We start from the raw sequence: 25,522 nt of genomic DNA, 5'->3' as shown, positions 1-25,522 counted from the left end.
GACAGACCCCACAAAACTGACCAGGAACCACTGATTACCAAACTAATTTAATTTATTTCTCAGAGTCCAAAACTTCTCCCTGGCCTGAATAGGGACCAGGTTTCTTAAGCTTCGAACTCAAATTCGAAGTACTGCGGGTCGAAGTAGTGGATACGGACATAACCATCTTCTCCGCCGCTGCTGTAGCTGGAAAAAGAAGGCCAGGGATGGGTCAGACCTTCACTGTGGGAAGGGCAGGCCTGGGGGGCCCCAGCATGGGAGAGGGGTAGAGGCCTGCCCCGGGTTGGACTCCATCCCTTCCCAAGGCCCTACCTCTTGCCATCAGGATGGAAGGCAACACTGTTGATAGGTCCGAAGTGGCCCTTGATTCTTCCAAACTCTTCTTCAAAAGCCAAATGGAAGAACCTGGAGGAGAGAGGGTGAAGTTATTTCATTAACTTCCATATATTTCCATAGTAAGAGGCAGTATTCCCCAAAATGCAAACTACAAGGCAGAATAAGAAAGCAGAGAAACCAGGAAAAGTAAAGTAAGATGAAGTTAGAGGAAGACTAGATCCAAATGTCTGCCTGAATCCACAGCTAACACTGCTCTAAGAACTCAACATGAACTCATGCAATTAATCTGTACCTTTTATTTATTTTATTTTTTGCCAGTCCGGGGGCTTGACTGAACTCAGGGCCTGGGCACTGTCCTTGAGCTTCTTTTGATCAAAGCTAGCACTCTACTACTTGAGCCACAGTGCTTTTTCTGTCTTATGTGGTACTAAGGAATCAAACCTAGGGGCTTTATGTATGCTAGACAAGCACTCTACCACTAAGCCACATTCCCAGCCTAATCTGTACCTTTTAAAATGAGGAGTTCCATTATAGAGGCTGAGGATTTGGGGCTGAGAGAAATATAATGATGTTCTGGCCCTCTTTTTTTTTGGCCAATACTAGGGTTTAAACTCAGGGCCATGCATTTGCTCAGATGGCACCCTATCACGTGATCCACACCTCCAGCCTGCTCAGGGCCATGAGCTTGCTCAGATGGTACCCTATCACGTGAGCCACACCTCCAGCTGGCACAGGGCCATGTGCTTACTCAGATGGTACCCTACCACATGATCCACACCTCCAGCCTGCTCAGGCTTTTCCGTTCAGACTGGCTTTGAATTAGTCCTCTAGATCTGAGCCCACTAAGTAGCTAGGATTTCAGGCATCAGCCACTGACATCTTGATTTGCATTTATTACAAAAAGCCATCCACCAAACAATTTCCATTTGGAAAAACTCCCTTCCCTTTTTTTTTTGGCCAGTCCTGGGCCTTGGACTCAGGGTCTGAGCACTGTCCCTGGCTTCTTCCCACTCAAGGCAAGCACTCTGCCACCTGAGCCACAGTGCCCCTTCTGGCCGTTTTCCATATATGTGGTACTGGGGAATCGAACCGAGAGCTTCATGTGTAGGAGGCAAGCACTCTTGCCACTAGGCCATATTCCCAGCCCCTTCCCTTCCCTTTTACCTGGCCTCAAACTTGCCGATCCTGGTGGAGGTTGTGGTTACATCCATGGCTTCCTGACCGCCTCCCAACACCACCTAAAGGGAAGAAATGTCCAAATGGACCCAACGACAGCCAGGTCTATTTTCAGTGTTTTTTTCCCTCTGCCCTATAACATCTCCCATTTCACACCGAGAAGAGAAAAGGGTGTGGATTCAGCCACCTGCTGCCCAGTTCCCTGGGGCTACCCAACTGTTCAGTCTTGCCATTGCTTTAAGAACATCTCAGCCTGCCACCATTTACCCACAAGGTTCATAGCCTCAACACCCAGACCCCAGAAGCTCTCTGAGGCCTTAGTGGGAAGGCTGAGAGGGGTTCCCTTACATGGTCATAGTTTGGAGAGAGGGCAGCTGAGTTGACAGGACGTTCTGTGCGGAAAGTCTTCTGATGTTCAAGCGTTGTAGAGTCAAACAGCTGGAGAGAAAAGGCAGGTGAGAGAACTGCAAGAGGCACCTTCTTGGGGCAAGTCAGGCAGGTATGTGGTGTGCAGAAGGAGGGTGGGTACAGCCCACCACCAACCTCTTGTCCAATCTCACCTTGGCTGTATTGTCCTTAGATGCGGTGACAAACATGGTCATGTCTCTGGATAACTGGATGTCATTGATCTGCCTGGAGTGCTCCTTCACATTCACCAATACCTCTCCAGACTGAGGAACAAGGGAAACTGAGCAACTCCACTGCTAGGCCCTGCTATCACTGTCCCCAGGGACCGGAGCCTTCCTCACCCTGGATCTGTACAATCACCTCTAAATATTTCCCCCTTTTATCTTTTGAGCTGGTACTAGGGCTTGAACTCAGGGCCTTACACTTCTGTTCCACTCATGGCTGGATGGCTGCTACTCTATCACTTGAGCTACACCTACCTCCACTTTTGACTTTTTGCTTGTTAATTGGAGATAAGAGTTTCAAGGATTTTTCTGTCTGGGCTGACTCTTAAACCATGATCCTCAGATCACAGCTTCCTAAGTAAGAGAGATTATAGGTGAGAGTACTGGTGCCTGGCTTACACTCAGAGTGTGTGTGTGTGTGTGTGTGTGTGTGTGTGTGTGTGTGGTTGTTGTTGTTGTTGGAGACTGAGAGGAGGCCTCAAGCTCACTTAAGCAAGCAATTTACCTCTCCACCCACATTCCAAGTCCTTCCATTCATTATTCACAATTTTGTCTGTGTGACACCTGCTCTGTTACACAAGCTCCTTAAGTGCTTTCTGAGCTTAGTTGAAACCTTTAAGGTAACACGGTTCATAGTCTGACTTGTGTGCTGGCTGTCTGAAAGCCTCAGGGACCACGATGACTGATCCATTCCTTTGGACCAGGAATCATGGTGGCAGGAAAATGCCCATCATTTGTGTTTACTGATATCACGAAGTATCCAGAACATGCTAAGCCAATGCAAGCACCTGTCACTTGATCCTTGAAACTTTTTGTCAGTCATGGAGCTTGAACTCAGGGCCTAGGCACTTGTCCCTGAGTTTCTGCACTCAAGGCTAGCGCTCCACCATGTTGAGCCACAGCCACTTCTGGTTTTATGGTGGCTAAACTAGAGATAAGAGTCTCATGGACTTTCTTGCCTGGGCTGCTTTCAAACCACAATCCTCAGATCTCAGCCTCCTGAGTAGCTAGGATTATAGGTATGAGCTACCGGCACCCAGCCCTTGAAACATGGTATAGGCAAAACAGGCTCACGGATGTTATATAATTTGAAGATCATGCAGCTAGAGAAGGGTAAAATTCTCTACCTGGATCCAGATATTGCTTTCTAACATCTGTGCTCTCCTGCCTCTTCTAAGGAGCCATTCTGGTAGGCTCAGGTGGGGCCTGGCCCCTCTTACCTTGGCACTGTACTGGTTGAGCTCTCCACTCTCATGGCCAGCGATGATGCACTCCCCAAGGGGTCCCCAAACAGCACTGGTGATCTTGGAGTCATTGCAGGGGATCTTCATGTAAGGTTCATTGGTGTCTGTTTTGGGCGGCAGGTGTCAGGCCTGCGGCTCTGGAGCCACAGCCTTCACCTCAACCCCAGCCCCGGTCCTGGTGCTCACCGATCTGGCTCGGATCCCGCAGGTCAAAGAAGCTCACAAAGCACTGGTAGCCCATTTGCTTGTCTGTGGAGAACATGATGATATTGCCCCCAAAGTCAAATCCACAGGTCCGAACGGCTGAATTGGTCTTGAGAAGGGCCAGCTGCTTTCCTGGACACAGGCAAAGTGTGGGTTACAGTCTGTCCACTACAACACAGGGGGATACATTGCACCCACCTATTATCATCTTTGTCTCTTCTGGCTACCCTTCACTTCCTCCTGGCTATAGAGTTGTCTTTCCACTTCCTCCCCACAGTCCCCCACTCATGCGTCCTGCGAATGTGGCCCTGCTATAGTAGCAGGCTTCCCTTGCAGACCTCCTTCCTCCTCAGCAAGGATCTGCTCTCACCTCTCTGCACAGCCCCAGTGCCAAGCCCAGAAGTAGATAACTAGCAAATACTTACTAAACAGAGCTGCTAACTAGACTCCACTATCTTCATGGTCAGCTCTTCTATGCCTAGACTCTGTTAAAACTAACCAGAGGGCTGGGAAAGTGCTCACCTCCTATACATGAAGCCCTGGGTTTGATTCCTCAGCACCACATGTATAGAAAAGGCCAGAAGTGGTACTGTGGCTAATGTGGTAGAGTGCTAGCCTTGAACAAAAAGAAGCCAGGGGCAGTGCTCAGGCCCTGGGCTCAAGTACAGGACTGGCAAAAGAACAAAAATAAAATAAAATAAAATAAAACTAACCAGACACTCTCCCCAACATGCCGAATCCTACAGAACAAATCCCAGCTTCTGTGTTTGGCTTTCAAGGCCGGTTCTGGCTCAGCCTGCCTTTCTGGTCTCATCTCCAGCCCAAGAACAGGCACTCCAACCAGATCAGATAACTTGGATCTGACATGGTCCATGCTTACATTTCTGCTTGTGCCGGAGCAATGACCTTTTTCTCTTCCTTTAAATCCCAGCTCATAGGACACTTACTTTGGGCTGCCCATACCCCCACTTCAGGTAGTCAAGTTTCCTACTCTGGCCTTCCACAGAACTCTGCTTCCCTCCAACATGGCTGATTACCTTATCATAACACTTTCCTCATCTACCTTCTTTTATTTGGCGGGGGGGGGGGGGGGGGGGGGAGAGTCCTGGGGCTTGAACTCAGGGCTTGAGCACTGTCCCTGAACTTCTTTTGTTCAAGGCTAGCATTCTGCCATTTGAGCCACAGCGCCATTTCCAGCCTTTTCTGTTTATGTGGTACTGAGGAATCAAACCCAGGGCTTACTGCATGCTAGGCAAGCACTCTACCGCTAAGCCACATTCCCAGCCCTCATCTCCCTTCTTTAATCTCCCTTCTTTAGGGTCTCTTATTCTGTAGACTATGAACCATCTCTGACTTTATCACTCAGGACCTGTCTGCTTATACAGGTACACTCTAAGTCAATTTTTTGCTGAAAAAAATGAATGACACAGACTTACCTGTTTCACAGTCCCAGAGACGACAGCTGTTGTCAGCTGAGCCAGTGAGGACATGTTTGGTGTCCCCTAAGAGGATGTTAAGAAAATGACTAAGTCTACCTGGGCTCTTGACTTTTTGGGAGCCTGACCAATCATTTCTCAGTTCACCCTGAAGAGCTTTTCTTCCTATCTCTTACCTCCAAAGCATTCTAACCTTGTCATCTACAACTTGAACTTGTCCTTAAAGTTTCCCCAACAGAAGTAGGAAATACTGTTCTCTAGACCCCACTAAGGCAGCCCAAACCTCCAACTCCAAGTTAGTGTCACCACTGTTGGCAGACCCTGGAGCACAAACTCAAGAGCAAAAAGGATACAGTCGGCGTCCACACACCACACAGCTCCAGTATGGCCCATGTATGTGCCCAGCCTCTCGCCATTCACAGAGTACCACACATTGACAATCTGGAGAAGTTAAGTGACAGGATGGTTTATAACTCAGGATGTGGCCTCCTACTTTGCCCCCAGGGACTCTCCACAGATTCTAGCCAGGCCATCTATGGTGTTTGGCTCAATTCTTGGTAAGGAGAGCTGATAATAAGTCTAACTCTTAGATTTTCCTTCCTTCTAGAAGCCAAGCAGCAGGCTAGACAAGCTCATAAAATTAACTTGATTTGCCAGCCATGCCCTCTCCTGGACTCAGAATCTCACAAAATAAAAGGTCAAACTGAGCTCTAGTAAAGAAAAACAGTAGCTTTGGTGTCCTGTCCAGGTGGTAGCAGTTAACAGTAGGACGATGCCTGCTGTCACTTTCTCACTGCATGTCCTCAAATACAGTGTTCTCTACTCTCCATTTCACTTTCCCCATCCTTAAAATGACCAGGACAAGCTGGATATGATGACACAAGCCTATAATCCTAGCACTCAGGAGGTTAATGCAAAAGCAGTCCCAGTTCCAGGCCAGTCTGGGCTGCTCAACCAGATCTGATCTAAAAAATTTGCCTTCTTCAAAGGGTAGCTGTGAGACTCCAATGAAATGATGCCAAGGCAGAGGGGCTCTGGTGGCTCACACCTATAGTTCCATAGGTACTCAGGAGGCTGAGATCTGAGGATCATGGTTTGAAGCCAGCCCTGGCAGGAAAGTCTATAAGGCTCTTATCTCCAATAAACTACTCAGAAAAAGCCAGAGGTGCCACTGTGGCTCAAGTGTTATTAGAGTGCTAGCCTGAACAAAAGAAAAGCTCAAGGACAGAGCCCAGGTCCAGAGTTCAAGCCCCAGGACAGACAAAAAAGAAAAAAAGGAAATGATGCTGAAGAAACTTAAGATGGGATTGGAATTATGGCTAAAGTGAGCAAAAGAGCTCAGGACAATGCCCAGGCCCTGAGATCAAGCCCCAGGTTTGACACATATACACACTCACAAAAGAATGATCTCCCCTTGCTGAGGGAGATATCATAATAGATACCTACATTTTTTTTTTTTTTTAAGACTTGTGGGGCTGGGAATGTGGCTTAGTGGTAGAGTGCTCACCTAACATGCATGAAGCCCTGGGTTCGATTCCTCAGCACCACATGCACAGAAAAAGCCAGAAGTGGGCACTGTGGCTCAAGTGGTAGAGTGCTAGCCTTGAACAAAAAAGAAGCCAGGGACAGTGCTCAGACCCTGAGTCCAAGCCCCTAGGACTGGCAAAAAAAAAAAAAAGAAAGAAAAGAAAAAAGGAGACTTGTAGCTTAGAGAGGTTAAATGGCATGCTCAAAGTCACAGGCTGGTAAATGGCAGGCGTTCAGATTCAAATCGGGTGTCTGGCTTCGGAGTCTCCTCTGTTAACTGCTTCCACCTCTGTTAACTGCTTCCATATGCAGGGTGCCCCCAAAGGAGGCCCTCTAAACTGAGGACTTGTGCACTGAGTAGCAGGACTAGCTGGACTGAGGCTAGAGGCACCATCACTAAATCTTGTCTTTTCTTTCTCTATGCTGGGGATCGAGTCCCAGGCCTTTAACACAGTACACAGTACACACACACAAACACACACACACACACACTCTCACACTCTTTCTCTCTCTCTCTCTCTCTCTCTCTCACTGAGCTATAACTCCAGCACCTTCTTCTTGTAACCACACAGCTTGCCACCAAAGGACCAACGTTACCTACTAGACGTGGTCTATTCTCTCGTCCCGGGAGGACGCTTTGGGTCTCTGATCGCGTTGTCCCTGCCCAGGCCCCCTTCCACAAGGGTATCCTGCTGTTCTCCTACCCGGCTTCTTGACACTCGGTCTCCCCTACCCCCAGAGGGTCTCTCATGGCTTTTCAGGATGAAATGTTCTTAGGGTCTCCTCGGACAGCAGAACCGGCAGGACGAAGCCGGCGCTCCCAGCCCCCCCTCGCCCGGCCCGCCCGCCCGCGGCCCCCGCTCACGGGGTCCTTGGCCACGGTGAAGAGGAGGTCTCCCTCGCGGTTATACTTAATCTGCGTGATGGACCGCTCGTGGCCTTGCAGCAGGATCGGCTTCTGCGGGGACAGGACGGGGGAGTCAGGGCCCGGGGCCCGGCCCGCTAGCACGCGGGGCCCCCACCCGCGACCCCGCGACCCCGCGGCGGGGGAACTCACCATCCCGGCGGTGACGCGACGGCAGCGGCAATGTGAGCGGGACCGGAAGAGGTCGCGGATCGGCTTCCGGGTAATGGGTCGCCACCCGCCTCGTTCCCGGAAGTGAGAGAGAGCGGCGTTGCCATGGCGGCGTCTCTGGGTGGGTAGCGGCCCCGCCCCCCGCGGGCCTCCCGACCCCCGGCTCTGGGAGTTCCGCAGCGACTTGCCTTGCGCCCCAGCCCTGGGACACCCCCCATCCCCAGGCAGGCTCCGGGATCCACGTCCCTGAGGGCGGGAAGGAGGGAGGGAGGGAGGGAAGGAGGGAGGGAGGGAGGGAAGGAGGGAGGGAGGGAGGAAGGGAGGTGCGGCGGGCGTCCGCGGGCGGGGGGCTGGAACCTTCCACGCGCTCGCACTCAGGGCAGGTGCTGGCTCTGGTCCTGGTGGCCGCGCTGTGGGGTGGCACGCAGCCGCTGCTGAAGCGGGCCTCGGCCGGCCTGCAGCAGGTTCAGGAGCCGACCTGGGCCCGCCAGTTGCTGCAGGAGATGAAGACCCTGTTCCTGAATACCGAGGTGGGTCTGTCTGTGAAGCGTCCTTCTTTCTCCCTCCTGACAGGTGTAGGCCAGAATCCCAGGCCCACCTCTTCCTTGAGTCTTGTCCTCTTTGAGCCTCAGTTTCATCATCAGCAAAATGGGAATTATAATAATAACCATCTTACAGGGCAGGTGTGAGATTTAAGTTTTTTGTTTTTTTTTTTGGCCAGTCCTGGGCCTTGGACTCAGGGCCTGAGCACTGTCCCTGGCTTCTTCCCGCTCAAGGCTAGCACTCTGCCACTTGAGCCACAGCGCCGCTTCTGGCCGTTTTCTGTATATGTGGTGCTGGGGAATCGAACCTAGGGCCTCGTGTATCCGAGGCAGGCACTCTTGCCACTAGGCTATATCCCCAGCCCCAGGTGTGAGATTTAAGAGGTGAGACACATACTGGTTCATTCTATGTGCCCACCCAGTGGCTTCAATTAGTATGCTATTGTCGTGGTCCTGCCCATTATATAAGGTAACTATTGCGAGCCTTTCCAGAGGGAGGGCTTGGACACAGCTGGCCCTGGGGAAGGTGAGAAGGTCGATGGAGAACTGCCTCTGGTTCCAAGTCTGCCAGGGCAGGCTGGTGGGAAAGGTTGGTTAGGACACAGCTCATTAGGGTTAAGGGAAAGAAAAGATACGCAAGTGCTGTGTGAGTTCAAAAGAGGGCGGCCAGAGCTGGGAAACCCGGAGCAGGCTTCATAGTGGGTAACATGGGCACTCAAGCTATGCAGGATACAGGCAAGATGGAAGCCTCCCTTAGCAGAGGGAGGATATTTGGGGGAAAGAGGTAGATTGGGTCTGTTTCTGCTTCACATCGACTTCACATCTCTCCTGTTTCCAGTACCTGATGCCCTTTCTCCTCAACCAGTGTGGCTCCCTTCTCTACTACCTCACCTTGGCATCAACAGGTGGGTCTCGGGCATAGAGCTCTTCTGTCTAGTGAACCTGAAACACTTTGTGGCCATCAGTAAGGGGGCGTATCTGCTTTGGGTTCCCTATTTGTACCCTTTTTGAGTTGCCAGGATGCAGTGGGCTGGTGATAAGCATGTGGCCAGGCACTAGAGTCGGTCTTGTGCAGCAGTACTTGATCCACTTGCTGCCTCAAGTGCTGGCTTTGGTTTTGCTGGAGACAAGTTCTCACTGTGTATCCCAGGTTGGCCTAGAACTTAGAATCCTTCTGCCTAAGCCTCTCAAATACTGGAATTACAGACATGTAGTACCATACATACACAATATTTATCTTTCCTAATAAAACTGTAGTTACTATTTTTTTTTCCAGTTCTGAGGCTTGAACTCTGGGTCTGGGCACTGCCCCTGGGCTTCTTTTGCTCAAGGCTAGCATTCTACCACTTGAGCCACAGTGCCACTTCCACTTTTTCTGATTATGTGGTGCTGAGGAATTGAACCCAGGGCTTCATGCATGCTAGGCAAGCTGTCAACCTCTAAGCCACATTCCTAGCCCTCCAAAATGCTTATCTTCAATTAACCACCAGAAAACTAGAAGTGGTGCTGTGATTAACTAGATAGAATGCTAGCCTTGAGTGAAAAGGCTCAGAGACAGCACACAGGCCCTGAGTTCAAGCCCCACAACTGACAAAAAAAAAGATAAGAAAACGTTTTGTGCCTAGAAAAGCTTTTTGTCATCTCAGGGATTCTTCTTATTCTGCCTCCCCAGATCTGACCCTAGCTGTGCCCATCTGTAACTCCCTGGCCATTGTCTTCACGCTTATTGTTGGGAAGGTCCTTGGGGAAGATATTGGTGGAAAAGGTAAGTCATGCTGCTTTGAATGTGAGTTGCAGCTGCTTTGGAGAGTCCATCCTCCGTGAGCGGAAGAGGAGGGGCCTTTTTCCATCCTGCCTTTCCTCTGCAGCTCTCTTGCCTCCTGCTGGCCTTCTCTTTCCTTCCTGGGTTGTCCAGGGGTGGGAATTAGGTCCAGACCTCATCTGAGCCCATCTGCCCTATGCCAGTTCCTTCCTACTGGTCTGGACAGGCTCAGAGCCCCTTGATTTCTTTTTCTATTTTTTTTGGTGGCACTGGGATTTGAACTTGGGAGCTTACATTTTCTAGGTGAGCGCTCTACCACTTGAGCCATACCTCCAGTGTGAGTCTCTTAATGTGTGCTCTTTATCCCAGGAGCATTTGCTGGCATGGCACTCACTGTAACAGGAATTGCACTTTGCATCACAAGCTCAGTGAGCAAGGCCCAGGGACCACCATCTACCTTGTAGTGCACTAACTCCTACCTCCAGCTCTGTCATCGCCAGGAAGCTTCTGGGCCATGGGTGCAGGTGGTGAGCAGGTGGGCCCAGCGCTCGCCCTCCCTGAGCCTTGGCTTCCTCATCTCGTATGGGGACTTCTACCTCGTGGAGCACAGTCAGGTTTTTTTTAACCTTTGAGTACTGTTCAGCTGCTGGATTCAGCACAGAAGACTTTATCCTTACCCTCCGCAGCCATTCTACCCAGCAGCTCTCTTTCTGTTATCTCAGGCCACTGTTATGCAGCCACTATTATTTTGACCTGTTCTGGATTGTTATGGTCTGCAGAGCCCTGGCTGCACTGAAAGGGCAAGCTGCAGTCTCTGAACCAGAAATGTGACCAGGAGGTCTCCAGGGGCCAGTCAGAGTGCCTGATAACGTGGGTGAAATGAAGGGGGAGGGGGGTAGGAGAGATGAGCTGTTAAGCTGCCCTACCCATCTATGAAGAGAGGGCAGTTGCCTTACCGCCAGCCCCTCTCAAACAGACAGCTGTGAGCCTGGTACCAGCTACCTGTAACACCCAGCACAACTGGCCACTTGCGGCCTTCAATAAAACTGTAGTAAACACACAGAGTAAATGTCCTTTTATTGTGACAAACCTGCCCCTACCTTTGTGGCTTCTCTCCCAGATTCTCTCAAGATTTCTTTCTCTGACCAAGAATCTTTTTTTGCAAGTCCTAGAGCTTAAACTCAGGGCCTGGGCACTGTTCCTGAGCTTCTTTTGCTCAAGGCTAGCCATTCTACTGCTTGAGCCACAGTGCCACTTCCAGCTTTTTCTGTTCATGTGGTGCTGAGGAATCAAGCCAGGGCTTCTTGCATTCAAGACAATCTACCACTAAGCCACATTCCCAGCCCCATGGCCAAAAATCTGACATAAGGAACCAGCCTCCCCAGCAAGGGATTTTGTGACCAGAGAGGAAGGAAGACTCTGGGCTGTGGGCTTAAGGACAGGAGGATGGGGAGGATCTGAGGAGGCCACATCCCCTCAGATTCCAGGAGAGACATGGCTCCCTGTAACAGGCTGGTAGAGGCCAAACACAAAGGTGACTATTAAGTCTTTGTCCACAGTTTCAGTGTAGAGCGTTCTGGCTCTTGAGGTGGTGGAGCATGGACTGAGGCTGAAGGTGCGGCCCCAGCCTAAGGCTGGCATTCCAAGGACTGGGCTTCTTCCACCATTGGTGTTGCCCTCTGGAGGAGGTGGAGAGCCATCAGTATAGTGTGCCCTCCTGACAGCCCCAGCCAGGAGATCCCCAGCCCCAGGAAAAGAGAACAACAGAGATTAAAAACTGCTCCCTCATTTAAGAAGTGAGAAGTCAAGCTCTTTGAGGTTAGAGATCCACTTACAGTCACAGGGAGAGGCTGTTCCTGTGGTCCACACTACCAATCCCTAGTTCAGAACTCCTCCCATCTCAAATTCCATGTTCTCATCCATTGGCCTACCTGATCCAAAGGCACCTCTGTCCGTGTGTCTTCATCATCAGCGACTTCCTGGGCTCCTGCTGTCTCTTTCCTTGGGTGAGGAGCCCTGTACACTCCCTGAACTCCTAGTGAAGGAAGCAACATTGGTTGATAACCATTGGTGCCAAGGGGTCTCAGCCTCCTTTGTCTTCTCTACCAGTTGCTTCCTCTCCCCTGAGCCTTGTTCTACATCCCTCCCTACCTTAGAGGGGGGCAGGGAAGTTGAGAAGCAGGCCTTTGGCTTCCATCCCAAACCCTTGTAAATCTGCCCCTGAAGTCTCATGGCTTTGCGTGAGCCATTGCTACTTCCATGTGCTTCTTTCATGCAGCAAGTCCCCTTGGGGAAGCAGGGGACTGGACGTGCAAGTGGGGGTAGGTGACTGTTCTGAGGTGCTTAGCCCCTGCCAACACCCCCTAGCAGCAGGGGTCATCCTGTCACTAGGGTGCATGCACAAGGCCCTGGGTTACCTCACCTGATGGAAACGAGGGAGTAGGGAGAGTATTTCTTGGCTGAATAGCCTGCTCGGGTCTGGCATAGAAAACAGAGGGCTCCGTTTGTCCTGCTGCTTCCTCCGGAGAGTGTGTGGTGGCCGGAGCCCTGTGGCCCTGAAGACATAAAGGGACCCTGGCTGCTGGCTGTTCTCACTTTTCTTGTTCCCAGTTCAGGCTCCAGCATCCCAGTGCCTGAGGCAGCTTGGGAAAAGCAGTGTTGTCATCTCCTCGGCCCATAGTCTCCCTCTGTCCCCTCTTCCCACCAGACTGCCTATCCAGGGAGAGCAGCTAGCACCTGGCACTGGAAAATGCCCAGAGTGAAGCCAGACTGTGCCCTACCCTGTGCCCAGGCCTGGAAGAGATGGGGAGCTATGAGCCCCTTGGGCCTTCTAGGCCCAGTATGCCAATTCTCTCCCAGCATCCAGCATAGCAAAGGGTTTGATTTTGCAGCCCATCCTGAAAGTTGCAGCTGTGGTCTAGCCTGCAACACTCAGTAACTGTCACCCTGAACTTGCTGAGCTTCCTTTTCTACCTACTGACAATGGGGATAATCTCGTTTCATGAGATAATTGAAAGGGTGCAGTGAGAATCGGCCAGAGTTCTCAGACAGTTACTCCCCTTCCTTCCCACCCCAGTGGGATCCCGGATCACTTACCCCCTGCCTATGGGGCCTATGCTTGGGGTTCAGGGGATACCTGCAATGAAAGGAAAGGCTGTGGGCAAAGGAAGGCAAGGAGTGAGCGCACACAGCTCCAAGGGGGGCACCTCAGTCATCCCCAGTGGCCTGGGCCTCTTACACACATACCAGCAGCCCCTGGGCAGGGAGGGGCTGGGCACCAGCAGCTCCAGATAGGGCAGGGCCTTGAATCCATCCTCTCCCACCGCTACGTAGTAATGGCCGCTCACAAGAGCCGTCCCTGCAGACAGCGGGACTCCCTCAGGTGTGCAGAGTCTAGGAGAGGGGTGAGGGCCAGATGGCTAGATGCTGCTTCAGACTCAGCAGGTAGTGGAGGGGCAGGGCGGTCACTGCCACTCCAGGGTGCCCTCTGCCCTTTGGGAACCTGGCACGTAGGTTCTGCCCTGGCCCTGAGGGGTGGATCCAAGGGACCTTTCCCTGTGCCACAAGAGGTGCCAGTGGAAGGAGCATGCTTTCCTTTGGCCTTTTCATGCTCCACTGAAGCCATTGGGGGAGACGGGGACTTTGGGGCCTCTGCCCTTTCCATACTCACTTGTGCACAGCCCCACTCTGCAGCTTGGCCTTCTCAGTCAGTAGCTTCAACACAGTTGCCCATTCCTTGATGGCAGCCTGAGACAGCTTCAGACTAAATGGGGGACTTAGCAGGTCTCCATTCCTGAACACGCTAAGGCAGAAGAGGAGCCCCAGACTACTTAGGAGAAGGTGACATGAGCCACAAGACTCTGAGAGTCTCTGTGCCAATCCATTTTCACCCACCAATCATTCTTTGTCTCCCACCAGTAACCGGGGGCTCCTGAAAGAAAGTCACCCCAAAGTTCATGGTGTCACTGAAGCAGATGTTTCTGCCCCTTGTTCCCTGATGCTGGCACTCACTGGATGTAGCAGGGGGCACCTGCAGGAAGCCATTGTCCAAGGGCCCCATCACAGGGGTAGCAAGTCCTGGGAGGGTCCTGAAACCCAAATAAGGCCCCCAGATTAGGAGTTGAGGGCTTTGGCTAAGGAAGGATCAGTCTGAGGATCCTGGGGTGAGGACGTTGAGACCAGATGAGCAGGAAAGGGGGCAAGGAGGGAGGACACTAGTCACACTTTTCACTGAAGGGTTCTAGTCCATACAACCTTCCCACCCCACCCACAACTTCCCCTTTCCTTTGGGAGGGCCACAGTCTGGAGGCAAGGTGGCAGACTAGGGCAGGTGTTGGGGCTAACAGTATCTTCTAGTCCCACCCCCAAGAAAGAATAGTAGCAAGCTCCAGATTGGGTATAGAGGGCCCCGCAGAACCAGAAGCTGTTTCTAACAGAGACCCCGACCTCCCAGACCAAATTGGAGCAATCCAAGACGATGGAGTAGTCTGGGACCAAGCCTCTCCCAGGACTCACTTGTGGTCTGCTGCTCCTCCCACCTGGCTTCTTCCCTCCTGGGGGTAAATAGCTGAAAAGACAAATGGGGCCCGACATCATCTTGAGGCCTCCATAGTCCAGCAGCTTCCAGAGAGTGGAGTTAAGGCCCAGCACCCCCGGTCTCCCTCCCATTTCTCAGTCCAGAAACACACGTAGGCACTTGAGCCTGACCCAATTGCTAATGCAGGTTGGAAATCCAGACAGGTTTCAGACACAAACTGTGAAGTTTAGAGTGAGAAAAGTAGCTCATTGGACATCCTCCCATAGCCCAAGAACTCTGCATTCACGAGGCAGGTGATTTCACTTCACTTGGTGTGAAACTCAGAAGTAAAGTGACCAAGCCCAGGTCCTTTGTCTAGCTCACCCAGGGCTCCTTACTCCTTCCCTTTTATTTATTTATTTGCCAGTCCTGGGGCTTGGACTCAGGGCCTGAGCACTGTCCCTGGCTTCTTTTTGCTCAAGTCTAGCACTCTGCCACTTGAGCCACAGCACCACTTCTGGTCGTTTTCTATATATGTGGTGCTGGGGAATCGAACCCAGGGCTTCAGGTATACGAGACAAGCACTCTTGCCACTAGGCCATATTCCCAGTCCACTCCTTCCCTTTTAATCATCAGTTGAGGACCAACCACCTGAGTTAGGAGCCAAATCTGAAAGAAAGCTCTGATGCCAAATTCTCCCACCCTGGAGAGGGAGTTGACCCTAACCTAACAGAATTTGAGGTGCCTAAACGCATGGAAAGGAAGTGATGGTCAGACTTAAGTGTTGGTGATATTAGGAGATCTGATTAAGAACTTTCAGGGGGCTGGGAGTATGGCCTAGTTGCAAGAGTGCTTGCCTCCTACACATGAAGCTCTCAGTTTGATTCCCCAGCACCACATATATGGAAAACGGCCAGAGGGGGTGCTGTGGCTCAATTGGCAGAGTGCTAGCAGCCTTGAGCGAGAAGAAGCCAGGGACAGTGCTCAGGCCCTGAGTCCAAGGCCCAAGACTGGCAAAAAAAAAAAAAAAAAAAAAAAAGAGCTTTCAGGAAAAGATCCAACCTGTAGAGTCTCCTTCCCACAAGCTGGTCCTGGCTAATCACAGCGTAAGCCTTCGTAACAATATAATCTGAGTTTCAGCTCAACTACTTGCTGTTTACGTGGTCTTAGGCAGATTTTTCCTGCTTTCTGCCTCCTCCCAGGCTCGGAAAGCCTGGTACCCACACAGTAAAGACTAGGGAGGTGCCATTGCTACTTCCCCTCCCTCCCTAGGCTTTGGAACCGGCCCCAGCCCACTCACGGGAGCTTGTGGAATCGTTCGAAGCCAGCAGCCACATACTGCCCTCCATTCTGTAGATCTGCCAGGTCGGAGACAGGGTGGCCGTGACAAGGTGTGTAGAGGGCACGCACAGCCAGTGGGGCTTGTACAGCTGACGTTATATCACAAAGGAAGGCCTCCATAGTGGGGGTAGCGGCGTTGAGTCACCAGCAGCTGGCGGCCTGGGGAGAAGGGGTCCCCATTTCTGTACACCACTACTCTTTTAGCCATTGGTCTGCTACTCGCCATAGTGTACACTCCAGCCAGGGACGCGGAGCTGTTACTAGGTAACTCAGGCAGAGTTGGGAGTCATGCCAATCAGAGGTAAAGTCCTGTGCTCTCACTCAGAAAGGCAGGGGGAGAGACTCTCTCAGTGCAACTCTCAGCCTTTCTGAGTGAAAGGTCAGGGCTTTAACAAGGAAGGCAGACCCCAAATTCAATGTAAGGGAGTGGCGGAGATCCCACTTAAGCCCAGACATTCTAATCCTCTCTAGACCTGGGCCATGCTGAAACCCAACAGTTGACCTCAATGGGAACCAAGGGGAGATGAGCTTGAGGGCTATTCTCCAACGAACATAGATAGCTTTGCTCTTGGGCTGTGGCTCCCAGCTGGCCTTGGGGATAGTACCCTGTATTGGTGATTAGTGAACAGGAGGTCTATAAGCTGTCCTGGCTAGAGGCAGGAGATGAAAGCAGTCAGGCAGAATCCAAGAAAAACCTTTATTATCCTCCAAGCCTCCCACTGTTTTCTCCTGGGAATTTCACCTGAAATTTGGGGATGAAAGGGGGCCCCTCATCCTCCTTGCATTCTGGCCAGCTCTCTCTTGCAGCTCCTCTTGAACTCATTAGCCATATGGCTGAGGACTGAGGCAGGAGGTAAAGCTGGTACCAGGAAGGCAGGATGAGGGCCTGTTTTCCTCATCACACTCTCAAGTTGAACCTGCTCCTCCCATGGTTCCCCTTGTCTAGCCTGGTGCTCCCGCTTTCCATGACCTGCCCTCCTATGGATCCTTTTCTGTCTAGACTGGTTCTGGATGGTTGGAAGATAGGTTTTCAGGTGGCCTTCACCTTCACGGTGCAGCCCTCTAGTACTCTCAGTGCACTGGAGGTTCCATCTCTGGACCATCTATTACTGGCTCCCGTGCTCCAGCCCTGCCAAGAAATCTGCCCTGCAGATTCCTATGGGTCGTTTGAGAGGCCTGTCCTCTGTAGTCTGGCTCTTTGGTAGTCAGTCACTTTGTGGTTTGACCTTCTGGAAGACTTGTCCTTGATATGTGGATCCTGACAGACCACAGGCAGCTGTGTTCTAGCCTTCCTGAAACAGGGGCTCCTAGATTTGAGGCCCCTGAAGGTCTGATCCTCTGGGAGCTTCATCCGCTGCAGGAAGAGCTCTTCAAAGGCCTATCCACCAAGGTCTGGCCCTTGGGCAAACCTGTTCCCTTCAGCCTGGCTGGCTGGAGGTGTAAGAGCTGTGGTCCAGCCCCACTACAGCTGCCTGCTTTCACCCCAGCAGCGGTTTTGTTTGCAGTGATCTGACTTTCTGAGGATTTATCTCTCTTGCAGGGGTCATAGTCCAGCTCTCCCATGGTCCAGTCACTGTAGGATGGGTCCTCCAGCAGTGGGCTTGGTTGTGACCAGACCTTCTCATAGGCTTGTTGCCCCTGGTGTGGACACAAGCTGGGCTTATCTCTGTTCTGGTCTTTTTCTGGAGAACTCAGTGTTTGTTTAAGAATTAGGTACTGTTGGGAGAAAACAGTGCATCATGCAAGACAGTTTGAGCATAGCAGGAGGCCTCTTCCAAACCCCACCCATGGCCTATTCAGAAAAGAGTTCCAAGTTAGTGTCTACCTCCTTCCGGCTGTTGATGGCCTGTTGTAGCCACAACAGTTCCATGGCCAAGTGGCTTTGGTGGTACTGGAGTTCCTGAAGCTCATACTGCGGCAGTCCTGGACCTATGGCTTCTAAAGGGGGGGGGGGGGAAATCAATGAATTATTTGAGGTGTAGACACTAGGAGTAGGTTTATCCATGGGTTCTAGCAACCCTTTGATCCCCACCCAATGTGTTTCCTCCAACCAGGAACAGGGAGGGAGGAAGGGAGAAAGAAGGGAGGGAAAAAGCTTATCTAGCAGATCTCTTTCATTTTTCAGATGGGAAGCTAAAGCCTTTCTTTTTCAGAGAGGATCAGGGTACCTGGGTTCTCCAGCCTGGAGACTGAGATATCTCTCGTTTTCTCTTGGCTAGGTTTTCTGGTTTTCTTCCTCTGCTCAGCCAGAAGCCAGGGGCTGTCATTTCTGCAGGGAAGACTTTGTGGATCTGCTGAATTCTCTCCTGGCTTCTTAAGCATCTTTTCCCAGAAGACCCTTTTCTCAGATTCTTTACATAGTTCATGCTCTAGATTTTGCACCCTCTCTCTTGCTTTCCAGGAATGATGAGATTTTGCCTTAAAAACAAAAAAAACCAGAGAGGTATGAGAGTCCCAGAGCCAAGTCTCTGCACATAATGGGGGCATGATCAAGCAAAGTAATGGGGAGAGGTGAGGTCAGTCTGCTGCTGCTTGTAGCTAGAGGCCTGTCATGGGCAAGGGAGGACTATAACATTGCCTTGCATCCTCTGCCACATCCTCCTTCCCCTGCTGGGATGTGCACTACCTCTGGGAGGAACCGGGGCCTGGGGATCCAGCCCTCGGTCCACTGAAGAGTGCCCAGGTCGCCCTCGATCTCTTGAACAACCGTCTCATACTCAGCTCGCAGGCTCTGGAACTGTCGCCGGACCAAGAAGCCTCGGATGCAGGCCTGATGCGGAGACCGAGAAGAAAGAAGGCCTAATCACTTTAGGAACGAGGGGACTTGGGGGCTTTTCCTGGAGTCATCCCAGGGCCTGCAATGGGGGCCACGGCCAACCGGAGAAGATGAGTGCGCGGGATCGAGGGGAGTTCAAGGGAGGAGGCTGGGCTGGGACTCCTCCTCGCTTCAAGTCCTTCCCTCCTGACCCTGGCCAGGCACGAGCGAGGAGGTCCGCGTTCTTTAGTGCGGTGGCGGGACACACATACACACACATCCCCCGAGGCTGGCACGCGGGAAGGGGACTGAACGTGACGGCCCCATGCAGCAGGGAGGTCCGAGACCCCAGCGCACTCCCCGACCCCCGCCCGCCTCCAACCTGTAACACCGACACCCTCCGCAGTAACAGCTCCCGGTCCATGACTACTCCAACGGCCGGTTGGTGCGCCGTGCGCCTGCGCAGTGCACCAGGGGGGGGCCGGCGGCGCTGCTGAGCATGCGCGGACACCAGGCCCCCGCCCCGCCGCGTCCGGACTGCCTTCCCCTAACCCTCGCCCGCCTGTATGGTTCCGGGGGCGGGGGGTGGGGGGTAAGGACACGGCCCCCCCCCGTCCCAGCCCGAGCCGGGCCGCCAGACCCCGCGTGCGGCGCAGAGGTGTCTCTGCGTGGAGAGGCGTGAAGGGGGAAAGGAGGACATAGAGCCGCTTGCTTTCTTTTTGCTTTAATTTCCATCCAGCGCCCCCCACCTCCATAGCACCTGGGGGGCTGCGGAATCAGCTCCGAGCTGGTGAAAAGTCACAGTTTAAAGGGAACACGAAGGAGGCCTCTGGGCCTGGGTCCGACACTACGCAGAGGACTGCTCCTCGGGCTCGGCGTTCTCGGCCAGGTGCAGCTTCTGTCTGCGCCAGTCAAGGACCGTGATGCTTTGACCACACCGGACACCGGGTCCCCAGGCCCCAGTGCCCGGAGCGTGCCTGACACCCCGTCCCGGGGCTCACGCATGGCAGTGAGCTCTACCGCCGCCGCCACCTCCCACCTGCACCCCCAGTCCACCCAGCCTGCCCTTCTTAAGTCCCTTGACCCTTCTCTTATCCAGATCATGAAGGGTAATTGAGCTGGATCTGAGCCACGCTGGGGTGTGTGTGTGTGTGTGTGTGTGTGTGTGTGTGTGTGTGTGTGTGAGAGAGAGAGAGAGAGGGAGAGAGAGAATGTCAGAGAGTGTGAGCGGCTCTTGTTTCTAACAAGACTCAATGAAGATGTAATCTAGATTACTAAAAATAAGAAATTGTTCAATGCTACAAGGATAGGAAACGTCTTCAAACAGGCTTCATCACATGTTGGCATCATCTGAAGTACCACAAAGCCTGTGCCATTGGCTCATGCCTGTAATCCTAGCTACTGGATTTGAGGAGCCAGAGGTGGAGCTGTGGCTCCACTGTAATGGAGTGCTAGCTGTGAGCAAAGAAACCTCAGCGGGCTGGGAATATGGCCTAGTGGCAAGAGTGCTTGCCTCATATACATGAAGCCCTGGGTTCGATTCCCGAGCACCACATATGTAGAAAACGGCCAGAAGTGGTGCTGTGGCTCAGGTGGCAGAGTGCTAGCCTTGAGCAAAAAGAAGCCAGGGACAGTTCTCAGGCCCTGAGTCTAAGGCCCAGGACTGGCCAAAAAAAAAAAAAAAAAAAAAAAAAAACCCTCAGGGGTAGTGCCCCGGCCTGGAGTTCAAGCCCCAGAATTGACATACCCACACACTTTTTTTTTTTGTCCATCATGGGGCTTGAACTCAAGAACCTGGATACTGTTCCTGCGCTGTTTTGCTCAAAGCTAACTCTCTACCACTTTGAGCCACAACTGCACTTCTGGTTCTCTCTTGGTTAACTGGCAATGAGAGTCTTGTGGACTTTCCTGCCTAGGCTGCCTTTGAATCATGCCCCTCAGATCTGAGCTGCCTGAGTAGCTAGGATTACAGAGGTGAGCCACCAAGCCCAGCAAATTAAGGGTTTTGATCAGTTAAAAACAACAACATGGGCTGGGGATATGGCCTAGTGGCAAGAGTGCCTGCCTCATATACATGAGGCCCTGGGTTCGATTCCCCAGCACCACATATACAGAAAATGGCCAGAAGTGGCGCTGTGGCTCAAGTGGCAGAGTGCTAGCCTTGAACAAAAAGAAGCCAGGGACAGTGCTCAGGCCCTGAGTCCAAGACCCAGGACTGGCCAAAAAACAACAACAACAACAACAACAACATATTCCCTACATCCTCTTTTCTCCTAGTGTTTGGGACATTCTCTGCTGATCTTTTTGGGTGAGGGTGATGGGTGGCTCTTGCTGCTTATGTGTGGATGAATACTACTGGAGGGAAATGGAGAAACTGACCTCATCTCCTCTGTCCTCCTTGCCCCATGGGGGAGACATACACACACCTTATCAGGTTCCTTGGCTCAAAGGATACATGGAATTACTAAGGTCTTCCAGCTACCAACAAAAAGAAAAAGAGTGTTGTGTCAGGAGAGAGACCAGAACAAACCCAGATGCTCTTCCACCTCTTCTGGTGGAAGTTGTGAGCCCCAACTTTCTTGGATCCATGTACCCCCACCTTTTCACCAGGAACCAGGAATGGCCTTGGGAACGTTCCTCCCCTGTCCATGGGGCCCCAGGATACAAAGTGTCCAGCTTTATGACCTACATTGCTAAGCAGCTGGTCCAGGTTTCGATCAGCCATTGTCTTCTTCTGCTCCTCAGGCAAGCCCTCGGTGACCCCATCCTCTTCTTCATCGTCCTCTTCCTCACCACACACATCCAGGCTGAAGTGCAGCCGGGCCAGCTTCTCCTGCATTTCTCGCACATGCTCCAGTTGTTCAAAGGAGCATTCCTTCCCTGAACAGCCAGTGAATGAACCCAGGTAGCCAGCCTGGGGTGCTGGCCCCAGCCACAGCTCAGAGACCAGCGCGCCCAGCCCCATTCTCATCTTCCCGCTGCCCAACCCCAGAGCTCACCAAAGGCCTGCAATCGTCCGGAATGGAAATCATTGAGTAAGTTCAGCAGTCCCCCTTCCATCTCATAGACGTCAGTCACCTCTGTCAGGAAAGAGTGCTGCAGGGGGGTGCCTGCCGAGCCGGTTCCGCCTCCAGCCAGCACAGGCCGGCATTTCTCCTTGCCCACTCTGGGTAGGAGGGACATGATCATTGTCACAGGGTGCAGTGCGGCCAGGCACCCTGGATCTCCACTGCCATGGGTGCATTAACTCATCTGTCCATTCACTCATCAAAATAAGATGATTATGGGCCAGCCACTGCTGGCTCATGTCAGTATTCCTAGCTACTCAGGAGACTGAGATCTGAGGATCACTGCTTGAAGCCAGCTGCACTCAGAAAGGCCATGGGATGTTTAGCTCTTAATTAACCAGCAAAAATTCAGAAGTAGGGGTGTGATTGAAGTAATGGAGTGCTAATTTTGAGCAAAAAAGCTAAGGGACAGCACTCGGGCTTTGAGTTCAAGCCCCAACTGGCACAAGAAACAAACAACAAAAATGGTTATTGTTCTGCCCTTGCTCTGGGCACTAGGATTGGTAGAGGGAAAGGAATAAGTGAAATGGGGGAAAGTAAGAGGTTGAAAAGAAGTCTGTTTTGCTGGGCTCCAGTGGCTCATGCCTGTAATCGTATCTACTCAGGAGGCTGAGACACAGAGGATTGGAGTTCAAAGCTAGCTTGAGCAGAAAAATCCATGAGACGCCACCTTCAGAACAACCAGGCTGGTGATGTGGCTCAGTGATGGAGTGCCAGCCATGAATAAGCCAAGCAGGCTCTGGGCCCTTAAAGTCCAGTACTGGGAAAAATTAAACAAAAACAAAAAGAGAGACAGAGAGGCTGGGAATATGTGGCTTAGTGGTAGGGAGCTTGCCTAGCATGTATGAAGTCCTGGGTTCAATTCCTCAGTACCACACAACAACAAAAAACGCCACTAGTGGCACTGTGGCTCAAGTGGTAGAGTGCTAGCCTTAAGCAAAAGAAGCATAGGGGCAGTGCCGAGGCCCTGAGTTCAAGCCCAGGACTGGGAAGAAAAGAAGGCGGGGCGGGGGCGGGAAGAAAGAAGAAAGGAAAGAGAGAGAGAGAAAGAGAGAAAGAGAGGATAAAGTCTGTTTTTACTAATAGCACACTCAGAGCCATGCCGCAGGGGATTGTGGGTTCTCACCACTCTGAGACTGGATGAGTCACTTGTTCTTTGGCTTTCAATGAATCTGGGGATAGCTGCTCCTTTATTGCCATCAAAGCTATCTTGCCTCTCCCTCCAAGAATCTTTCTTCCTCTCTTCTAAAGACTTGTGAGTTTCCTATCTCTATAGCTAACACTGGGCTGTCTTTCCTCTCCGGTTGCTTTTCCTGCTGTTCTTGCCACCCTAACTCTGGGCTTCAGCTACATCCCACTCACCACGAGTGTCCCCTACTCTCAGCAAGTGTTCTATTACTTCTGCCATGCCTCTAGCCAGCTTTTTTTTGGCTTGTTTGGGACTTTTCTTTTTTGTTTTTTTGTCAGTCTTGGGGCTTGAAAGACCTCCATTCCCTCCCCTTCCTCCTCCTCCTCCTCCTCCTCCTCCTCCTCCTCCTCCTCCTCCTCCTCCTCCTCCTCCTCCTCCCCCTCCTCCTCCTCCTCCCCCTCCTCCTCCTCCCCCTCTTCCTCCTCCTCTTCCATCTTTTGCTTCTTCTTGAACTCAGGGCCTGGGCACTGTCCTTGAGATTCTTTTGCTCAAGGCTAGCACTCTGCCACTTGAGCCACAGCACCACTTTCTGGCCTTTTCTACTTATGTGGTACTGAGGAATTGAACCCAGGGCTTCATGCATACAGGCAAGCACTCTACCACTGAGCCACATTCCCAGCCTCCTCCTTCCCTTGGGTGCTTACCTCTTGAACTTGGCCCGCTGCTTCGGGGATGGCAGATGAGGGAGTCCTAGGGCTAAGGAGCCGCTATGGCTGGTGGGCACAGGGACCCTTCTTAGTGTGCCTGGCGCCTGGGCTGGCTGGGTTAGACAGGGCTTGGGACTCCGTTTCTTCTTTTTGTCATCCATTGGGTGACAGGTCTCAGGCCTGGGAAGGAAGCAACTTCTCTGAGATAGTGAGGGCCCAAGTTGCCCCTTTATCCAGCAACCTCTGAAAGCTGCAAAGGAAGGACCTTGACACTTTAAAACTTGTCCTTGCAAAACTGTCCCTTGTCTGTGGGGCCAGGGGGCTGTGCCTATTTGCTGGGATCAAGGATATGCATCTGAAAGACCGCCCAAGGTCCACCTGAAGCCAGTTCTGCTGAAAGGGCTATCCAGCCACAGGTAGCCGGGTGCTGGTGGGGTTTTCTGTTCTGGAGACCCCTAAGCAGGAGGAAGAAGAGTGGATGGCAGCCTGCAGGTGAGGCTTAGGGCCCTCCTAACTAGGCCTACTGTTTATCAACGGCTTCAGCCCCTGTGATGCTGTTCCAACTGTCATGACCAAGGTGAGGGCACTGGCTCCTCGGAGGGCCACAGTGTCAGGCAGTAACCACCAGGGGTGGGTATTGTGAGCCTGGGCACAGGGGCTGGGCTCATTGTGCCCCATCCCCATTAGAAACTGACACGCTTCTTCCTTCCTACACCCACCTACCATGCCAGGGATCCCCAGAAGTTCCTCGGGACAACTTCAGTTGCTTTACCTTTTCCAGACAGGAAGTCCCTGGAGTGGGTGGGCGGGCAGCTGGCTGCCTGGGCCTCCAACAATGGCTGGGCCTGTGACTGGCACAGCTCAGCCAGCTTCCTGTCCAGCCGCTGTTCCTCCCCCCAGCCCCCAGGCTCTGGCCTGCTGGGGTTCTCTTCAGGAGCCTCACTCCAGATTGCTGTCCCCACACTCTGGGGCCATTTAAAGCAGACACAGCTGGCTGGCACTGAATGGGTGGGTCTGGGGCGTGGTGGAAAGGGATAGGGGTGCATCTTCTGTTGCTCCCTAAAGCAATGTGACCCAGTGATGGATTTGACAGAACTGGAGCAGGAGTCCCCGATTCCCCACCTCCCCCTGTCCCAGTGAGCACCCAAGGTTTCTCCCTCTCAGTCTCCCAAGTCAAGCGTCCAAAGGAAAGCCCAGCTCCGCAGCCGGAGCCGGTGCCAGGCCCAGAGAGAGCATTGTCCCCACCCCCTACCCCTCCTTTGGGGCAACTGACCTGAAGCTTTAGGGTTTAGGGTTTGCAGACGCTAAGGTGCAAGCTCCCTCCGCCGGCTGGCGTGCTCCCCCCCAGGTTGGGAGAGGGTGGCAGCTAAGCAGAACGGAGGTGATTTGCATTTAAAGAGAAAGTGACCTTCTTTGAGGCCGGGGATAGAGCGACCATGAATCCACTAAGCTATTCTTCTCACCCACCTTAAATCCGGCCTGAACTACAGTGACCCTGTTAGTCATGTGATATAGATTTCAAATATGTTCCCTTTTCCATCGGTTTTGGAGGGAAGGTGAAATCCTTTACAAAATGGTGGTGGTGGCGTTGTCAGGAGAGGGGGGCGGGGAAAGGAGAGGAAAGGTGGGGGAGGATATGATTCGGAATGAGAACACACAGAAAGCATCAACAGCAGCAGCTAGAAAACAAAAACAAAAACAAGCAAAGACTAACCAGATATCCAGATCCCCTACCAAGCATTTAGTGGACATTTAATCTTCATTACAACCCTGAATTACAATTGCCACTGTTCACTAAGTCGTTTCCGAACAGCATTGTCACCTATGCTGTATAAGTGCTGGGGACCCCTCTCTGCCCCTGGCCCTAGGAAATGGGTGTGGGGTATGGGGAAGTCCACTAGATTCCCTGGCACCTGATTCTAGCACCCAGAAGGGCAACCTGAGCTCCAGCAGGTACCTGCCAGGGCGGGCACTGCCTGGGAGGCTGGATCAGCTATTTAAAGACCTGGCAGAGGCTCCTGGCTCAGGCCTCCCCCGCTGTCCCCAAGAGTAGCTTCTGATGTCACAAGAGT

The 25,522-nt window shown here is 52.3% G+C and overlaps 5 protein-coding genes across 8 annotated transcripts; 1 reads left to right on the top strand and 4 right to left on the bottom strand.

The window, feature by feature from the left end:
• Positions 1–34: 34 nt before the first annotated feature.
• Positions 35–7,669, bottom strand: Eif3i (eukaryotic translation initiation factor 3 subunit I). The gene is made up of 11 exons (XM_048350761.1): positions 7,613–7,669; positions 7,421–7,513; positions 5,382–5,469; positions 5,029–5,094; positions 3,575–3,724; positions 3,365–3,492; positions 2,073–2,183; positions 1,861–1,950; positions 1,501–1,574; positions 313–405; positions 35–186 (listed from the first exon to the last, which is right to left on the bottom strand). Exons 1-11 carry the CDS (start codon positions 7,613–7,615, stop codon positions 105–107), a joined length of 978 nt encoding a protein of 325 aa, XP_048206718.1. The 5' UTR covers positions 7,616–7,669; the 3' UTR covers positions 35–104.
• A 24-nt stretch (positions 7,670–7,693) lies between these two features.
• Tmem234 (transmembrane protein 234) lies at positions 7,694–10,996 on the top strand. 2 transcript variants are annotated; one of them, XM_048350768.1, is made up of 5 exons: positions 7,694–7,751; positions 8,009–8,160; positions 9,011–9,077; positions 9,845–9,937; positions 10,714–10,996. In XM_048350768.1, the coding sequence occupies exons 1-5, from the start codon at positions 7,736–7,738 to the stop codon at positions 10,728–10,730; spliced, it is 345 nt and encodes a 114-aa protein (XP_048206725.1). In that variant the 5' UTR covers positions 7,694–7,735; the 3' UTR covers positions 10,731–10,996. The 2 variants fall into 2 exon arrangements, with proteins under 2 accessions (XP_048206725.1, XP_048206724.1); XM_048350767.1 differs by having other exon boundaries at positions 10,304–10,996.
• A 228-nt stretch (positions 10,997–11,224) lies between these two features.
• Dcdc2b (doublecortin domain containing 2B) lies at positions 11,225–16,353 on the bottom strand. Its single transcript, XM_048352102.1, is given in 9 exon segments — positions 11,225–11,613; positions 11,866–11,969; positions 12,357–12,489; positions 13,075–13,327; positions 13,605–13,736; positions 13,946–14,022; positions 14,450–14,501; positions 15,751–15,917; positions 15,919–16,353. Coding segments are annotated over 9 exon segments (1,068 nt in total). The 5' UTR covers positions 16,018–16,353; the 3' UTR covers positions 11,225–11,562.
• A 121-nt stretch (positions 16,354–16,474) lies between these two features.
• Iqcc (IQ motif containing C) lies at positions 16,475–19,016 on the bottom strand. The gene is made up of 5 exons (XM_048350762.1): positions 18,929–19,016; positions 18,418–18,561; positions 17,960–18,209; positions 17,617–17,729; positions 16,475–17,507 (listed from the first exon to the last, which is right to left on the bottom strand). The coding sequence occupies exons 1-5, from the start codon at positions 18,968–18,970 to the stop codon at positions 17,139–17,141; spliced, it is 918 nt and encodes a 305-aa protein (XP_048206719.1). The 5' UTR covers positions 18,971–19,016; the 3' UTR covers positions 16,475–17,138.
• A 218-nt stretch (positions 19,017–19,234) lies between these two features.
• On the bottom strand, positions 19,235–24,997 carry Ccdc28b (coiled-coil domain containing 28B). Of its 3 annotated transcripts, none has more exons than XM_048350766.1 (6): positions 24,918–24,997; positions 23,448–23,630; positions 21,546–21,712; positions 21,236–21,426; positions 21,002–21,024; positions 19,235–19,448 (listed from the first exon to the last, which is right to left on the bottom strand). In XM_048350766.1, the coding sequence occupies exons 2-6, from the start codon at positions 23,609–23,611 to the stop codon at positions 19,394–19,396; spliced, it is 600 nt and encodes a 199-aa protein (XP_048206723.1). In that variant the 5' UTR covers positions 23,612–23,630; positions 24,918–24,997; the 3' UTR covers positions 19,235–19,393. The 3 variants fall into 3 exon arrangements, with proteins under 3 accessions (XP_048206723.1, XP_048206720.1, XP_048206722.1); XM_048350763.1 differs by lacking the exon at positions 24,918–24,997 and adding an exon at positions 24,724–24,847; XM_048350765.1 differs by lacking the exon at positions 24,918–24,997 and adding an exon at positions 24,174–24,221.
• Positions 24,998–25,522: the final 525 nt, after the last annotated feature.

The sequence above is a fragment of the Perognathus longimembris genome, chromosome 7 (genome assembly GCF_023159225.1).
Source record: "Perognathus longimembris pacificus isolate PPM17 chromosome 7, ASM2315922v1, whole genome shotgun sequence".
Classification (NCBI taxonomy): domain Eukaryota; kingdom Metazoa; phylum Chordata; class Mammalia; order Rodentia; family Heteromyidae; genus Perognathus; species Perognathus longimembris.
The sequence above is the reverse complement of the archived record's forward strand: the minus strand, read 5'-3'. Positions and strand labels throughout refer to the sequence as shown.

Bases quoted from the DNA above. Each gene is read 5' to 3' on its own strand.
- Eif3i (XM_048350761.1), bottom strand. The intron at 5,095-5,381 runs GTATCCTTTTTG...ACATCCTCTTAG, and splicing joins GTGGTGTGTGGACGCCGACT to GGGACACCAAACATGTCCTC. The intron at 3,725-5,028 runs GTAAGTCTGTGT...GCCTGTGTCCAG, and splicing joins TCTCTGGGACTGTGAAACAG to GAAAGCAGCTGGCCCTTCTC.
- Tmem234 (XM_048350767.1), top strand. The intron at 8,161-9,010 runs GTGGGTCTGTCT...TCCTGTTTCCAG, and splicing joins CCCTGTTCCTGAATACCGAG to TACCTGATGCCCTTTCTCCT. The intron at 9,078-9,844 runs GTGGGTCTCGGG...CTGCCTCCCCAG, and splicing joins CCTCACCTTGGCATCAACAG to ATCTGACCCTAGCTGTGCCC.
- Iqcc (XM_048350762.1), bottom strand. From the start codon at position 18,970: ATGGACCGGGAGCTGTTACTGCGGAGGGTGTCGGTGTTACAG. The intron at 17,730-17,959 runs GTACCCTGATCC...CCCCCCCTTTAG, and splicing joins CTCCAGGCTGGAGAACCCAG to AAGCCATAGGTCCAGGACTG. The intron at 17,508-17,616 runs GTAGACACTAAC...TTCTCCCAACAG, and splicing joins CCATCAACAGCCGGAAGGAG to TACCTAATTCTTAAACAAAC.
- Ccdc28b (XM_048350766.1), bottom strand. From the start codon at position 23,611: ATGGATGACAAAAAGAAGAAACGGAGTCCCAAGCCCTGTCTAACCCAG. The intron at 21,025-21,235 runs GTAGGTCATAAA...TTTTGTTGGTAG, and splicing joins TGGACCAGCTGCTTAGCAAT to CTGGAAGACCTTAGTAATTC. The intron at 19,449-21,001 runs GTATCCTTTGAG...TGACTGGCGCAG, and splicing joins GAAGACCTTAGTAATTCCAT to ACAGAAGCTGCACCTGGCCG.